The following is a 16842-nucleotide window of genomic DNA, read 5'->3' on the forward strand; positions in this document are numbered from 1 at the left end:
GTGAGCCAGAATTTCTCAAATATGTAGAGGTAAGGTCTCAAAAGAATACTAGTTTTACTTATTACTGAGTAATATTCAAAATTTCTACCTTATTCACAGAATCAACTAATTTAGCTATAGTAGGATTTACAGACATATGAGGAAACTCATGAATGTTAGGATTCTATTATGATTTTGGTGATGGCAAAAGTTATAGCCCTAGCCTGTCTGGTTCAGTGGAAAGAACGTCGGCCTGCAGATTGAAGGGTTCCAGGTTTGATTCCAGTCAAGGGCATGTACCTCAGCTGCAGGCTCAATCCCTGGCCCTGGTTGAGGCATGTGCGTAGGCAACCAATCGATGTGTCTCTCTCTTACCAATGTCTCTCTCCCTTCCACTCTCTCTAAAAATCAATGGAAAAATATCATCAGGTCAGGATTAACAAAGAAAGTTTATGATACAGTTCCAACCATAATTTCTTTAAATGGGCAGTAGAACAAGAACTTACAACACAGGCCCAAACCTGGACAAGGAGTATCAGTGACCTAGGGATGAAGGTCCCTAAGAAACCGAGAGGCAGAAAGGGGATGGGGGGGAGAGAGAGACAGGTTTCTTTTATAAACAAAGATTACCTCCCAGGAAAGGTACTACCTTTCTACAGATGGCCAGCATGCACTAGTCCCTATGTCACCCTGTCCAAAATGCAAGGGGGACCTTCACCCACAGGAAGCTGATGGGATCTGTTGCTTTCAATTTTCCTGAAAGTTTAACAAAGGAATACATATTTAAGAAAGATATTTGAGAGTAACCAAAGGGAACTAAAAGTCTTATTAAAATGGCCTCCAAACCACCAAATGAGTATTTTTTCATCAATGAGGAGACTGCATTCCTGGTCTTCTGCAGGATCTTATCAGAGACCCCAGAGTGCAATGTGACATTTGCTCGTCACTGTCACTGCGGCCCCTTGGAGTGGCTTCCGTGGAAGGAACACCCAACCTAGTCCACCTTGTGCCAGGAGAGCCTCTGAAGCAGTAGTGCATGACACAGGTTAGGAGGCCGTCACCCTCACAAGAGACCTATGGCCATGGAAGGGGGCTAGACGAGATTCAACCAGAACTGATTCCCTAACAGAAGCTAAAAGATGTCGAGGGTGCTGCCTCCCATTTTGAAGTTCACGTCAGAATAGAGAAAAAGTAAGAATACCAGAGTCTGAGTTAACAATTACAACAAATCTTCCAGGGGAACAGTTCAGAAAAGGTGAAGTTCCAGGTGAAACGCTTGAGTATTCTCATATACGAGATTGGCCAAAGACAGAGACCCGTCAGACAGACACTTTCCTATTCAGGCTCAGAGAAGGCTTTTTGTCTCAGTTTTTTCCTTCTCATCCCTGCCCTGCTCTCCACTCTCAAAACGTAACCATGCTCTTTCCCTTACAGATCTGGGAGCCAATCTGTTCTCCGTGACTTGCAAAGTCAGTAAGAGGTGATATTAAAGTGTGTGTGCTGTGTGTCGGGGAGGGGAGGAATAGGAAACCTATAGTTTTTGAGAGTATCTTGAGTATACCAAACAGAATTATTATTCACTAATAGGTACAAAAGAAAGGCTATTATATTAAACTATCAAATTAGCCACAATCAGCTGAATCTAACAGAACTGTCCTGTAGGAAAGCAAAAAAGATCCTCTCTATTGCATGCTCACCTACTGCAAGGAGAGTGGCCTGAAGTCCAGTGTGGGAGGGAGGCATGGGGGTGGGTCGACCTCTAACCCCTATCACCTGCAGTGGGGCGGAAAATTTAAGCTTGGAATCAGCACCAAAACCCGAGGGGGTGGCTAGTTTAACTGGCTGTATCATATAAGTGTTTATAATAAAAGGAGGTGTGGCTAAGGAGAAAGTAACAAAGTCTTAAGACTCACACTGAAGACAGCCACCTAGAAAGGAAAAAGTGAAGAACAATATGCTAACTTAGAACCAAGTCTCGGAGTCTCAGGAGAGAAGAAAATCAGATGTGGGAGCTCCTGGTCAAGCCACTAGGACCAGGCCTTGGTACTTGCCTTGAATGGGAACCATTACTTTAGATTAGAAATGGCCACCAACGTCTCCTCCTTGCCATCAAACAGTGACAGCCCAACAGGGCCACACGAGAGTAGTCTCAAGAATAAAGTTTCACCACCTAAGTGAGCGCTGTCGGAGAGAAGTGTCTGTGATACTGCGCACGTTCTGTACGTGCGCTGTTCAACCCAAGAGGCACTTGCCCATGTGGCTAGTTCACCCGAGGAGCTGACTTTCAGTTTCACTTCACTTTAACCCGTGTCGCTAGTTCCCTTTGGCGACCGTATCAGGACAGCATGGACCTTTCTGCACAGCTACATGTTCATGCATTTCTCTGAGAACAGAGGTGGGAACTAAGTGCACAGCCCAGAGTCAGCTGAACAGGTAGAGAGGGCCCTTAAATTGGCACATGCACAAGAGAAAAAGTCTTGCAAAGATCTGAAGGACACGCAGAAACACCTATTGCATTTACATAGTTCTTGGGGACAGTCCTGTCTTTCCATAGATAAACAGATCTCACCGAGTAATGTATTTCTGAGCCTAACATATAATCATTAATCTGTGGAGTTCCCTAAAGTAAACGTAACTAGTGTGTTTTTCCTTCTCATGTAGCTACCATAACTGTGTATTATTCTGCGAGTAACAGCACTATGTGCTAAAAATTTAGGGCCAAAGAAAGCTTGTGGAAAACAAGGAGTGAGGTTTGTAAACACTGAATTTCTTCTGGTTATTGGTCAGAGAGCATAATTTCCTCAAAGCATGTTCCGCAAGATGTCAATAGGTATTACATATCCATCTTCAAATATTTTTGGGAGATTACCAGTTTTTAACAAACATAAACAGGTGTTTTTATTATAAGAATTCTCAGAATCTTGACTGTGTGGGCCCTTCCCTGCGAAGGTCCCCACGCTGCATGAACCCTTTTTTAAAGTAGCAGCTTGTACTCTATAGAGCACACCTGGGGACTGTGGGTCACAGAGCCATCTGCAGGACAGGGAACAGAAGGCTGGCATTTCGCATACCTGAAATGTTCTAACTACAGAATTTGGAGATTTTATAAAAGTCAACAGTTTAAACACATGAGCCCCACAATTCTGGGAGGATACAAGCCGTTTCTGAAGGAGACGATGCGCACGAGAAGGCGCTTGGCAGAGGCAGCCAGCCTTGCAGCCTCTGTTGTTGAGACCTCCACGAGGAAATTCGAGGCTGTGCCCAAGAACCTCACGCTTGCCCTTCAAGAAATAAAGAAATGTCCCTCCGGCCAGGAAGCCAATGAAGGTGAAAGGTACGATTGCTGGGTCAAGGAACTAGGATTCTCTGTAAAAACACCAACAGCAAACAACTAAATAAACCCTACAAAAATGATTCATTTCACAATGGCGTTATGGGCCGAAATGTGTCTCCTCAAAATTATTAAGTATTGAAATAAATGTGAGCTCTACATACATTTAAGAAAGAGTAATAAAAACAAGCAAGGTCATTATTTTCCAACCCACTGGTTCAAGTCCAGTGGTGGCCAGAGCCCAGCCAGCAGCTCAGAGCACCAGGTGGGACCCCCCTGGACAGGATGCTCTTGCATTGCAAGGCCACCCTACTCTCATTCAGACCAGGGACAATTGAGACACCTGATTCCCCTCACATGACATCTTTAAGGTGCAGGAGGGACCTGGAGAAAACCCACAGAGAATGGGGAAGGGAGACCGTGCCAACTCCCCTGGGAATCGATTTCTTTTCTTCTCAACATCATAAACAAAATGCCACTGAACCACATGACATCATTCACGGACCTGCCTGTAATTCACCAGCTAGATTTTACATGATTATTCAAATTTAACATCAAATGAAACATCAAAATGTCATATTCCACATTTCTGACATTAAATACAACCTTGTAAGTTGTTTAATATGGGATCAGGAAGCTTTAAAATTAACCCATCATAAAATGGCATTTGGGTCATTTAATACGTTGTGGCCTCTAACAGAAATTTCTTAGTTCAGATATACCTTTATTAGATTTAAGCAATACACATCTACAAATATCATCAAATCCATTTTTACTTTTTTTTTTTAAAAAATTAAATCTTTATTGTTCAGATTATTAGTTGTTCCTCTTTTCCCCCCCATAGCTCTCCTCCACCTGGTTCCCACCCCACTCTCTGTCCTTGCCCCCCACACTGTCCTCGTCCATAGGTGTACGATTTTTGTTGTCTTTTCCCACACTCTCCACACTCCCTTCCCCCCGAGAAGTGTCAGTCCACTCCCTTTCTATGACCCTGACTCTATTCTATTCACCAGATTTTTTATTCACTTGATTTTTAGATTCACTTGTTGATATGTATTTGTTGTTCATAATTTTTATCTTTACCTTTTTCTTCTTCCTCCTCTTCTTAAAGAATACCTTTCAGCATTTCATATAATACTGGTTTGGTGGTGATGAACTCCTTTAGCTTTTTCTTATTTGTGAAGCTCTTTATCTGACCTTCAATTCTGAATGATAGCTTTGCTGGATAAAGTAATCTTGGTTGTAGGTTCTTGGTATTCATCACTTTGAATATTTCTTGCCATTCCCTTCTGGCCTGCAAAGTTTCTGTTGAGAAATCAGCTGACAGCCGTATGGGTATTCCCTTGTAGGTAACTGAGTTTCTTTCTCTTGCTGCTTTTAAGATTCTCTCTCTGTCTTTTGCTCTTGGCATTTTAATTATGTCTTGGTGTGGTCCTCTTTGGATTCCTTTTGTTTGGAGTTCTCTGCGCTTCCTGGACTTGTAAGTCTATTTCTTTCACCAGGTAAGGGAAGTTTTCTGTCATTATTTCTTCAAATACGTTTTCAGTATCTTGCTCTCTCTCTTCTTCTGGCACCTCCATAATTCAGATGTTGGTTCGCTTGAAGTTGTCCCAGAGGCTCCTTGCACTATCTTCATATTTTTGTATTCTTTTTTTCTTTTGCTTTTCCAGTTGGGTGTTTTATGCTTCTTCGTATTTCAAATCTTTGACTTGATTCTTGTGATCCTCTAGTCTGCTGCTGGATCTCTTTATATTATTCTTTATTTCAGTCAGTGTATACTTAATTTTTAATTGGTTCTTTTTCATATCCTTGAGGGTCTCACTATATTTCTCAGAGGTTTCTAGGAGAATCTTAAGTAACCTTATAACCGTGGTTTTGAACTCTATATCCAGTAATTTGCTTTCCTCCATTTCTGTCATTTGTGACCTGTTTCTTTGACTCCGCATTTTGGCTGCTTCCCTGTGTTGATAGAGTGGCTTTGTGTGCTAGGTGTCCTACAGGGCCCAGCCTCCGTAATTACCTGAGGTGGACACTCTTGGTGCACCCCTTTGTGGGTTGTGTGCAGTCTTGTTGTAGTTAAGCCTTGATTGCTGTTGGTATCACTGGGAGGAATGACCTCCAGGTCAATTGGCTGTGAGGACCCGTTGTGTCTACAATGGGAGAACTTCTGTGCTAGAGACACGTCTATGGGGCAGGACTTGCTTCAGTGGGACTTTGGCGCTCACTGAGTCTGCTCCCTGAGTGTGTCTCTTATGGGTCTGAGGAGTTGTAATCTAGATGGTCTCACTCTGACCACTGGGTAGACTGGCTCGTGGATCTCCAAGGAAGTGCAAAGTCAGCCACTGCCTGAGGCCACCCAGCAGGAGTTTCAGAGAGATCTGTTTGGAGGTGCCCAGAGAAGGCACAGCTGTGAAGTAATGCAGACTGCTGAGGAGCCTTAGGCCTTCTTTTGGAAGCTCTGGGGTTCTCTGACCCAACTATAGTTTGACAGGTTTTTAGGCAGAGAAAGGCCAGGCCATTCATATGCAAAAGCCTCTGCACACAGCTTGGGTGGGGTTGTAAATTGGGTGGGTCGGGGTCTCAGGGAATCACCGAGTGGAGCAAACCACAACGGCTGCCAGTCTGCTCTGCGGCAGAGTCCCAGGGTCTCTGTGTCCCGCAGCACCGTGCAAGCACCTCTGCGAGAAAGCTGCCCTCATGTTCCAGCCCGATGCCAGACAGTCCAGTTTCTCTCCGTATGAGTCTGGGTCCCCAAAGTCTCGCCCGGAACTGGAGTTCAGAGCAGTCGGGAGCTTGTTTCTCCCTCCCGATTGAAAAAGACAACAGCGTACCCAGCTGCCAGCCCCTTTCCTGCACGCCTCCGTACCTCTACACTTCCACACCTCTGCACCTCCTACCGGACTCAATGTGCTTTTCTCTTTCCTTCTAGTTGTAGAATTTCCACTCAGCCAGCCTTCTCATGGTTCTGGGTGATATTCGTTTTGTCTTTTAGTTGTAGTTTTAATGTGGTTGTGCATGGCAGCAAGTTCAAGTGTTTACCTATGCCGCCATCTTGGTTGTCTCTCCCCAGTTTTACTTTTTATTAATTTCAGAGAGGAAGGGATAAAATTTTGAGACTCAAGTCACCTACTTATAAAATTATCCTGCTGGACTAGTGATAGTTTTCTGATTTTAGTGAGCAAATAGTTTTAATTAAAAGGATAAAGTGTATGAACCATTAACTCATAGAAGTAAAACTTGCATCTCCATCATTCTTGCCAAAGGGCCAGCATGTTTACTTTCACGTTTTGTGTAGGACTGTGTGATCAACTTCCTTATGGAAAATCTTTCCGTGGAGAATCATCAACTAGTGTTCATTACATAGAGGGAGAGAGAGATAGAAACATCAATGATGAGAGAGAATCATTGACTGACTGCCTCTTGCACCCCGCCCCCTCCCCGACTGGGGATCGAGCTTGCAACCCAGGCATGCTGCCTGACTGCATGTGCCCTGACAGGGAATCGAACTGTGACTCCTTCCTGGTTCATTGGTCAATGCTCAGCCACTGAGTCACACAGGCTGGGCTCACTAAATCCATTTTTAATAACCAAATGAATTAAAAAAACTTTCATCAAAATATGCTACTTTGAACTTTCCCACCACAGACCCACAGGAGCTTGGTGAAGCTCAGACAACCTGCTTTATAGCAAAGAGGTGAGATTATATGACAGAATCAAGGACTGATGCATGGTTTAGAGAAATTCCTTAGAAAGAGGCATCTACCATAGAAAGCAAGTCTAAATATTTAATAATTATGAAAGAAACTGTCCTATCCCCCCCCCCCCCCCAAAAAAAAACCACATCTATCCAAGGCCCTTTAAAAGGCAACCACTTTTCAGTTGCAATGAACCCTATTTGACGATTCTCCATGCAAAGATTTTACATACAGTCCTACACAAACAGGTAAAAGTAAATATGCTGCCCTTGGCAAGAAAGATGGAGATGCAAGTGTTACTTCAATCTTTGAGTTAACGGCTCATACACTTTATCCTTTTAATTAAAACTATTTGCTCACTAAAATCAGAAAACTGTCATTATTCAGCAGGATAATTTTATAAGTAGGTGACTTGAGTCTCAAAATTTTATCTTTCACCTAGAAGTACACTATTTTAGTTATGATTTATTTAAAGGACCAACTTCACCATATTTGCTTTAAATGTTTTCTTAGAATTCCTTATCTTTCTACTTGAGAAATACTTAAAAATAAAACACATTAAAAGCAAAGCTAAATGTAACATTAAGATCCTAATAAATCAATTGAGATAGTCACTGTGAAATTCTAAATTTTTCTCATGGCACTCAAAAATAAATAAATACTTAATTCATGTTTTGGAAAAGAGATACATTATAAAACTTTTAGCACTAATAACTGTTTATAATAAGTTAATGTTAAAAAGAAAAGGTTTTTATTCACCTGGTAGATTAGTAACTAGCTGACCTCTGATGAAATCATCGACTTCTTCCGGCTTTAAGTGGTACTGGCCGTCTGGCTTTGCTTTTCTAGTTGCCATTCTAGCCAGGAGAATATTAGAACCTATAAAGCAAAAAAACAAAAACAAAAGTTATTCAAGAAATAGTCACAATTATTTTTAAAATTTATTAACAAAGACATCTCCAGACAGGTTACTGAGCAAATTTCTATAAATAATGAAAGTAAATTATTTACAATTTTGATCATTTCAAATACAGCATAAAACCAGCAAAATTTTGTTTACTAGAGATTATAACCAGTTACTGAACAGAGGTAACCATGTTCCTCTTTGTTCCAGAGTAAGTATCATTTCAACATCTCCTACCCAGGTAAAGGAATAGAGAAAGCAGTCCAAACAACGGTGATTTATAGGAAGTTGAGAGCAATGATCAGAAATTACTTCACTTTACCAACCAGCAGATCCAGGCTAGGCAGGGCAATCAGGCCAAATGAACTCTATTGGACTTGGGAAAAAGAAAGCCAAAGAACCAGAAGTCTCACTCTACAATCAGGACACATATAGTAGAAACTGAGGACATGAGAGACTTAGAAACAAGATGGACCCTGGCAGTGAGGCCCCGCGTGTGGCTGTGAACACGAACCTAAAGCAGAGCAAAGGAAAGGCTCCTGCGAAGGTGCCAGGGACCTGAGAAACAACATGTCAGGTGAACTTGTATGTGAAAAATGACACCTCCAAAAATGATGGGAGGCTTATAGAAAGCACATGTCTGAATTTTAGGGTAGACGTCTATAAAATCCATGTGTTTCCCAGGGTAAATAGATATTCAGGAAGAGAAAATGTCCTAGAAAAGTCACACCAAAATGATAAATATGGTGAGTTCTAAAGAAGAAAAGGGGGCTGAGGAGAGGAAATATCACGTGGGAATTCTGTTTTAATTATGTGCTTGAATTTGAAAGAATTTTTTGTTTTTTTTTGAAAGAATTTTTCACATCGTCATACTTGTACGTTAAAAATACGTCCAATAAAAAGCACACCAAAGCTTGTGCCTGATCGGACTTGCACAAGGTGAGCCCGAAGTGAAAGATGAGCAGGACCTGCGGGCCAAACACCAGGCAGGCCAGCTATTAATAGAGGGATGCAATGAATGTATGAACATTGTTTCACTTTCTGTATCTTATGCTGTTTTGACACATTAAAAATCTTGCTGGGCAGTGAGAGACTGCCCTCCTGAGGCTAGCTAATTTCTAAAGAGTAAACACTTCCTAGCGAACATGCCTTCCACAGGCCAGCCAGCCACCCCAACCATTTCCTTATCCAACTCACACACAAAGCCAGTATGCTCCTGCTCTCCCTCATCCCGGAGCCAGGTACAGGCAACCAGAGACCACCCTTATAGCCCTAAGGCCACTGGAAGTACCCAGAGTAGCCAATCCTGAGCTGTTTACTCTTGCTCTGCCCGGCCAGCCTTTCCTAAAGAAACCCCAGTAAAGACTCAGGACTAGGATTCCTCTCACTCCTGCTTCCTCCTCCCCACCGAGCTCTGGTGCTCCCCCTCATCCCCCCACGGTCCTGCATGGTATGGCATGCCCCCTGGTCCTCTCGGGAAATGAAGCCATAAAAATCTTCCTTCACTAGGACTGTCTCTTTTATCTGCATAAATTAAAAGGCCACCGGTACAAATGAGACAGGAACTTCAGAGGAAGAAGGGTATTTGAATGAGAATGGAGAAGTCACGACTGAAAGTGACAGTGAAGCCAAGAGGAAGCTGTCCCTCCCTCTCAAGCCTGTGGCACAGAGCATGGCAGGGACAAACTGGATCCACCTGAGAGAAGGGCAAGAAGAGAGGTGCTGAGGAGGTTCTGAATGGAGGGGTGGCTCAGGGAAGGTTAGGCATGGAGAGAGAGGGCTCCAGAGGGCACAGCAGACAAGTCCACAAAGGATAAATGGTGGGAGTTAACGAGGAAACCAAGGGCAAGACCTAAGATCAACCAGGCAATGGGTGAGAGACGAGATCGTCGCTGAGGGCACCGTCATGAGGCGATTCCTGGAACTGTGAGTGGAGACAGGATGGCCGCACAGTCCAGGAGGCTGGAGTTCAGAAAGTAACTGATTACAACAGGCCTGGAACTTCACACTGAACTCCGCACCCTCACCACCCTGCTGCAAACATGGCGTCTGTCCACACTTGACAAAAAGTACACTGTTCACACATACGGACTTCAATTCTCCCATTTCTGAAGAGCAGGTGAGAGATACTCCTGAAGAGCAGGTGAGAAATACTCCAACTTGGTTATTCCAAAGATATTATCAACCACTGACTTGCACTTCCCACACTTTTATCTCATGTACTGAACAATCGTGAGCAATGATAAGAATTGTTTTGGAAGAGGCCTATGCAGGAAGGTAATAAAAACAAAACCCAAAATTCACTCCTAAAAATTAAGTGATCCAAAGTTATACTTTGAGTAAAGTGAACAACAGGAGAGAAGCTAGATCCTAACCAATCCCAACAGAGGCAGCACAGTGAGTCTGGTCTTTGATTTCCATGCGGACAGCGCTTGCAAATTCATCAGGAGTGAGCTTGGTCTCCGCAAGGATTTCCGTGATGTCCACCAGCGCTTCATCACAGCTGACTGCCTCGATGCTGTGCGTATAGCTGTCAACACAAAGCACAGGCAATGAGGCACAGCCACAACTGCATCCGTCACCACAAACGTGGAAAATACAGTCTTTCCATGGTACCCCCTCCAACACTTCCCTACAAGACTTAAGATGATAAAAAATATACTAGCATTTTCATTAAACTGGCCCAAGTGCAAAGTTAATTAATTAGTGTTTTCTCTTTCCATATCATCTACCAAAAAACAGCAGGAATTATCATTCCAGTTTCTCTATACTCAGAACACCTTTATAAACCTCTGAATAGTTGAAAAGTAGCAGGTGTGTTAGAACTGTCAACATTTAATCTAAAAAATTTTCAGACATGGTTTACCAGAATTCCCAAAGAATAGAAAAATCATGTATCTGTCAAATAAGTAATCAATGCTGCCCTAAACAAAAATGCCACAATTCCATACCATTCACAGTAGCAGGCCCAAGACACAACATACAATGGCCAATCACCCGACATGCCCATCTAAAAGGACACCGTCTACATTCCCAGCATGACAGCTACTTTAAGTTTTTGGTTTTGGTTATGAAGTATCCACACACAAAAAGCTTGTTTTAACTATCTAGAGAAGATAAAAGTGAGAGGAGCACTGCCATGTGCTCCAATGCTAATTAAATACATGGACCACGAGTGGGAGGCAAGCAGAGGCCTTAGGACCAAAATGTATCTTCAGGAGCCCACTTGGTAAGGTACACTAGGAGGCATAGGCCTCTTCCTTCACCTACACCCTACTGTAGGCAACACAACACGTCAGACTAAGTGTCTGTATCCATTCAAGAATGAATGAACGTTTTGTTTATGCCTAAATAAAAGGTGGCATCTGTAAGAGCAGAAGGGCATGCTTGACTTGAAGAACCTGTTCAGAGTGAAAGCTGCCCTGAGGCATGGTAACTAGGAAGCTAAGGCAAGATTTCCAAAGGGCGGTAGGAGAATATCACGGATTTTTCCTCCCGAAATAATAGCCACAAGCCACTGAAAATGTCTCAACAGACTAAAATTCTATCAGGACTAATACATGCATGGCTGGCAGTTGGCTCTGGGACCCAGAGCACATGAGGACCACTACTTAGCTGAGTCAGCCACTCCCAGCCCTCATTCGGACACTAGCACTGACAGCTTCAGAACAGGATTTAAAAAGCACACCTTTCACTAGGCAATGCCAATGTTCCTGCATTTGGGTTTTAAGGACAGCTGTGATTACACCTGGGGCTCATCAGTCAGCACTCAGGCATACATACGGATGCCAGACAACTTCATCTGCCCCTTTATATTTTCGCTCCTGCTAAGTAAGCTCCCACAAAGTAAGAGATTGGACCGTATTCTTCTCTGAAGGACCAGCAGCATCAACAGCTGTCCATATAAATAGATACTCAATAAATAGGAATTCAAAATAATGCATACAAAAGTCAAGGAAGAGGCGAACAGAGGCCAAATGTCTATCTCCTAGAACACCCACACAGCTCAAGGGGTCAGCACACCCTGGCCCACTGTCCAGATGCCTGTTTTGATAATAAAATGTAGTGGAATAAGATAACATCTGGGGCTGCTTTCACACTAAACAGGAGGTGAGTGGCTGGGACAGAGACCTATACAATCATTACAGACAAAATGTGCTGATTTCTGCTCTAGAGCACACATGGTCTGGCATATACTTATTTTAAATTTTGAGTTCTTTTTTTTTTTTTTTTTTAAATATATTTTATTGATTTTTTACAGAGAGAAAGGGAGAGAGATAGAGAGTCAGAAACATCGATGGGAGAGAATCATCGATCAGCTGCCTCCTGCACATCTGCCACTGGGGATGTGCCCGCAACCCAGGTACATGCCCTTGACCGGAATCGAACCTGGGACCCCTTGGTCCGCAGGCCGACGCTCTATCCACTGAGCCAAACCGGTTTCGGCTTGAGTTCTTAATTGATATTAAATATACCTACACTGTAAACATTTTAAAAAGTAATCTCCTTTTCTCAAGCCAACTAATCAAGCACCTTGAAACTATTACTAAAACTAACTTTTACAGAAACTAACTATGGCATATCTACTAATTTTAGAAGACAAAGGGCTTTAGAGAGTCTCTACTTGTTCACCATCAATTCTAATTTTAAACAAAACCATAATTCCAATGTATTAAAAGGGAATAACCAGGTTTAACCCTTTGAGTGCCAACCAATATCCTGGGAACTATGCTAAAATTGCCAAGGCATTTTTGCTGATTTTACAGCAGTTTAGGAAAAAAACTATGAATCGCAAGTAAATGAAGTTACATATTCCAAAACTTAAGGAAACTTTTACTACATTGACATATTTAGCAATATAATCACTAATAAAAGCAGACTTAGAACTGGGCGCCATTTCGAAGCTTTGATAGCTCTCTGGGCACTTTTGGCGAAAGACAGGAGGAGCGCAATCGCACTCCCCGGCACTCAAGGGGTTAAAAATTCCTTTCCTTCATTTGTCTGGTTGCATGGAAAGAAAACTAGAACCATTGACTACAAGTTATCTATACTAATAAAAGCGTAATATGCTAATTAGATTGGACATCTTTCCAGACGAAGCCGGGGCTGCGAGGGCCGACCTCTAGTATACATATAAAATCAGATTCTGACCAAGTTCAGCAGCACAAAAAGACGGAACTACCAATTACTGGATCTGCCCAAAGAAAGGAGGACAGGCTGCCATACTGGAATGCTGAGGAAAGGGTTCCTGAGAGAAAAAAAGTCTATCAAAAGCAACAAACAGCCCTGCAGCGTGGTTCAGTGGGTGAGCAATGACCTATGAACCAGGAGGTCAAGGTTCCATTCCCAGTCAGGGCACATGCCCTGGTTGCGGGATCCATTCCCAGTAGGGGGAGTGCAGGAGGCAGCCAATCAATGATTCTCTCTCATGATTGATGTTTCTATCTCTTTCTCCTGGAGTCTCCCTTCATCTCTGAAATCAATAAAAGTATATTAAGAAAAAAAAAGCGCAACTCTGATCATCTGAAAGCAACAGGACTCTTTAATATCAGACAGAAGAAGCAGGACAGACACACAGTGACGGTATCACATACTATACCTTGCCAATGTCTCATACATCGTGCGTGCAACTTCCTTATATGCATGAAAATCATATGGAACAGCTTGAAGATTAGGACAAAGTTGTTTAGCGTACCCAAAAAACATTCCATTCTTAATACCAACTTGTCTAGAGAAAACAAAAAAGACATAATGGAAGTTATACTAAAAAATATTAAATGCAAAATAAAGTATCAAATACGTGATACCATATCCCAAGCCAATAATACACTAATTTTCATTTAACTCCATTCTCATTAGGGATAAAAATAAACATAAAAAAGCTTACAGGTTTGTCTTCCCCCCAGAGGAGAATTCCACAATTGTCTGATTAGTGTGAATGACACATGGAGATGTGCCAAAATATGTTATCACAATGTTTGCCTCCTGCCTGCAATGGGAGATTTCTCCTAAGACTCACACCTTTGGCCCTTTTGCAGATGCCAGCTTCATGTGCTGGAGATATCTCAACCACAGGGAGCAGGAATCCAAGAGAGGCTTTCTTCCTGACACAGGAACCATTTGGCCAGGACTCATCCCCCAAAGACAAAATATAAACAAAAGACTATACAAAGCAGCGCTACGTGACAAGCAGACAAAATGTACCCATCCCACTACCACCCGGTTCCCACTGACCAATTCCAAGCTCCGCAGGTGCCTCCACAGTGGCTGAGATGCCAACAGCACTGTGTATGGCAGGACATCAGTCTGGGCAGGAGCCAGGGTTCTAGCACTTTGAGGGATCTAATTGAAAATGGTAAATTTTACATCTTGTTGTGTGCCTCAATGCCCCACACTACCTTTGATATCTGGAGCATTCAGCACAAAAGTATAACTGTGGACTTCTACATAATTAGTAAAATTCCATTTTACTACTCTATAATGAATCAAGAAAAAAAGGTAAAAACACAAGCAAAATAATGAGCAATGTTTTCACCAGATTATATACTCCTATGGAAATACATCAAGTGGTTATTCTATACATACATTCAATAAATATTTACTAAGTGCTTATTTAGTATGGCGTGTGCCCTGTTTTAAGAAACATAGTCTTTAATTACTGAGAGGCCTCTGGCATCCTCCCATCTGAGACCAACAGTGAAAGCCAAGAAAAAAAAAGAATCCTCCAACTTAGAAAAAAATGCAAAATCACATGCATTTCTCATATATACAAAAACAGTTATAATTATCTAACTGCAAAGCCCCTAATAAATGAGAAAGATCTAACAGAAAGAAAAAATGACCATAAAGGAAGTGATGAGAGACAAAACAGAAGGTAAAACAAATTATTTTATTCATTTCACAAAATTTTATGTCTCAGGCATTTTGGAAGGTGGTAGATAAGAAACATGAATGAAACTAGCCTCAGGAAGATCATGAGGATGCCTGCCTTCATCCCCCCAAGAATGGATATAATCAATGGGTCTTCATTAGTACGGTAGGGCAGTATATATACAGGGGTGGGGCAAAAGTAGGTGTACAGCTCCGCCTGTGGGCTCCATTCCCGGTGAGGGGGCGTGCAGGAGGCAGCTGATCAATGATTCTCTCTCATCGTTGATATTTCTATCTCCCTCTCCCCTCCTCTCTGAAATCAATAAAAATATATTAAAAACAAAAAGTAGGTGTCCAGTTGGGAGTACATGAAACAAGTTTATTCTCGTATTATTATCACTTATTGTAATATTTTCCATATGAACACCTGTAAACCTACTTTTGCCATAATATTTAGAAATGTAAATATTTTACCCAATAGTGTAAAATATTTCCAATGCTAGGTATATAGGTTCAGCATGTAAAAGCTAAACTTACAAAAGTAATTATTCATTTTTAAAGAAATGTGTTACATAATTCCTATAAATATCATATTTTTAGATTTACAATAATTTCCTTTACAAAATTTTCACTTATACAAAATGTTCAGGGCATAACACTTAGAAAAATAGAATACAGCTCCTCATGTACTCGTGCAAATGCACATCCTGAGACAAGTGTTTAGGAGCCACTGGACACTGTAAGGACGCTACAAACAAAAAAGGAAAGCCAAGAGGTTTCCATAACCAAGGGAAGCAAAATACCTTGAGTAGATAGTTGAGAAATGAGATTTGTTTCACGTAGAATAACTGAGTAGACAATTACGAAACAGTCTAAAGTTACTCTCCACTACAATGACTTCTTTCTTATTCCTCCCGCTGAAGTCCCATGCAGGGTACACACCAATGCTTCCTGAGTGTGTGTGGCAGAAACAGCTGTTCCCAGTTCACGCAGCAGAGATCATGCTCTTTCTGGTCACATGCTACACTCAGACAATTATTTTTGATGTTGGATAGACAATATAAAAAAATTAACCACTAAGTCATTTCCATGGTCGATTTAGTATACAAAAGACATCTATGTCGCTGAGAAGAGCAAAGGGTCCTTACAAAAGCCCATAAAAGCAGGTTTAAAAATTATCTGATCTTAAAAATCTATGATTCTAGGATACCTGTATATCATCTATTCATCTACATATCTACCTTCTCACTTATAGACAAAGTGTGTTCTTTCAGTAAGTATGGGTAAAACTACTAACAATAATGCATATTCTGACCTACATTCACACAGCCTCCTTTCTGTAACTTCCACCAGCTGGTGTTCACATTCCATCCTTTGCTACCTCCATTATTAATCTGTCTACTGAAAACTCGTCAATGCACAAAGCTGGGCTAACCATCCCCACAAGTCCAGTCTCCACTCCCAACCTAGAAATATCTCTGATATAATTGTGAATATATTATTTTAAAAATCTTCCCACTTAAAGAAAATATAACTATTCGATAGCTACAACAAAAGGGTATCCAAAAATTGTTTTCTGGAGACCTTCATTAGCAATGAGCCATCTAGAAAATGGAAAATTATAATTAAAAGACCAAAACTCCACTATTGTGATTTTTTCCCCAACTTAAACTCAAATTCATGTTCATCATTTCTGCACCTCCTTAAAATAAACATTTGCCATTTAAGTGGCACTTAAATGGCTTGCTACATACCATTTGGCCCTCATACACCATGAGCCCAATTGTTCTGTAATAACTCAGCTTGACAACCACCATCTGTGATACAGGTGCACCATCCAAACCCCAACAGAAGCCTGGAATCTAGACACAAGTGTGGCTCTGGAGATCCAGACCCACCAGGAGCTGGAACACTTCTACTTTGGAGGCAGCCTCAGCAGCCAATCCAGCATTCAGCTTGGGGACACAGAGAGAGAAGAGAGATCCTAAAGAGGAGCACAGAAAGGTGGAGCTTTCACTTCATCAACCAGCAAAACCCAAAGTCTGAGAGAGTATCTGGGCTTC

General features: G+C 41.9%; 1 protein-coding gene across 11 annotated transcripts in view; it reads right to left on the minus strand.

Moving 5' to 3' along the window:
* The window catches only part of REV1 (REV1 DNA directed polymerase), a 108970-nt gene that overhangs the window by 12721 nt on the left and 79407 nt on the right, over nt 1-16842 (minus strand). For 9 of the 11 annotated variants that reach the window (XR_009447882.1, XM_059658973.1, XM_059658971.1 and 6 more), the window contains 3 exons: nt 13509-13637; nt 10285-10439; nt 7765-7884 (listed from right to left, as the gene is read on the minus strand). Coding sequence is in view for 10 of the 11 variants with exons in the window: in XM_059658973.1 (XP_059514956.1) it covers nt 7765-7884; nt 10285-10439; nt 13509-13637 (404 nt within the window). In the remaining variant the exon portion in view is untranslated. Of the gene's footprint in view, nt 1-7764; nt 7885-10284; nt 10440-13508; nt 13638-16533; nt 16738-16842 lie in introns of those variants that run through there. The other 2 variants (XM_059658980.1, XM_059658979.1) reach the window with 2 other exon arrangements.

This window comes from Myotis daubentonii, chromosome 12 (assembly GCF_963259705.1).
Source record: "Myotis daubentonii chromosome 12, mMyoDau2.1, whole genome shotgun sequence".
NCBI lineage: Eukaryota > Metazoa > Chordata > Mammalia > Chiroptera > Vespertilionidae > Myotis > Myotis daubentonii.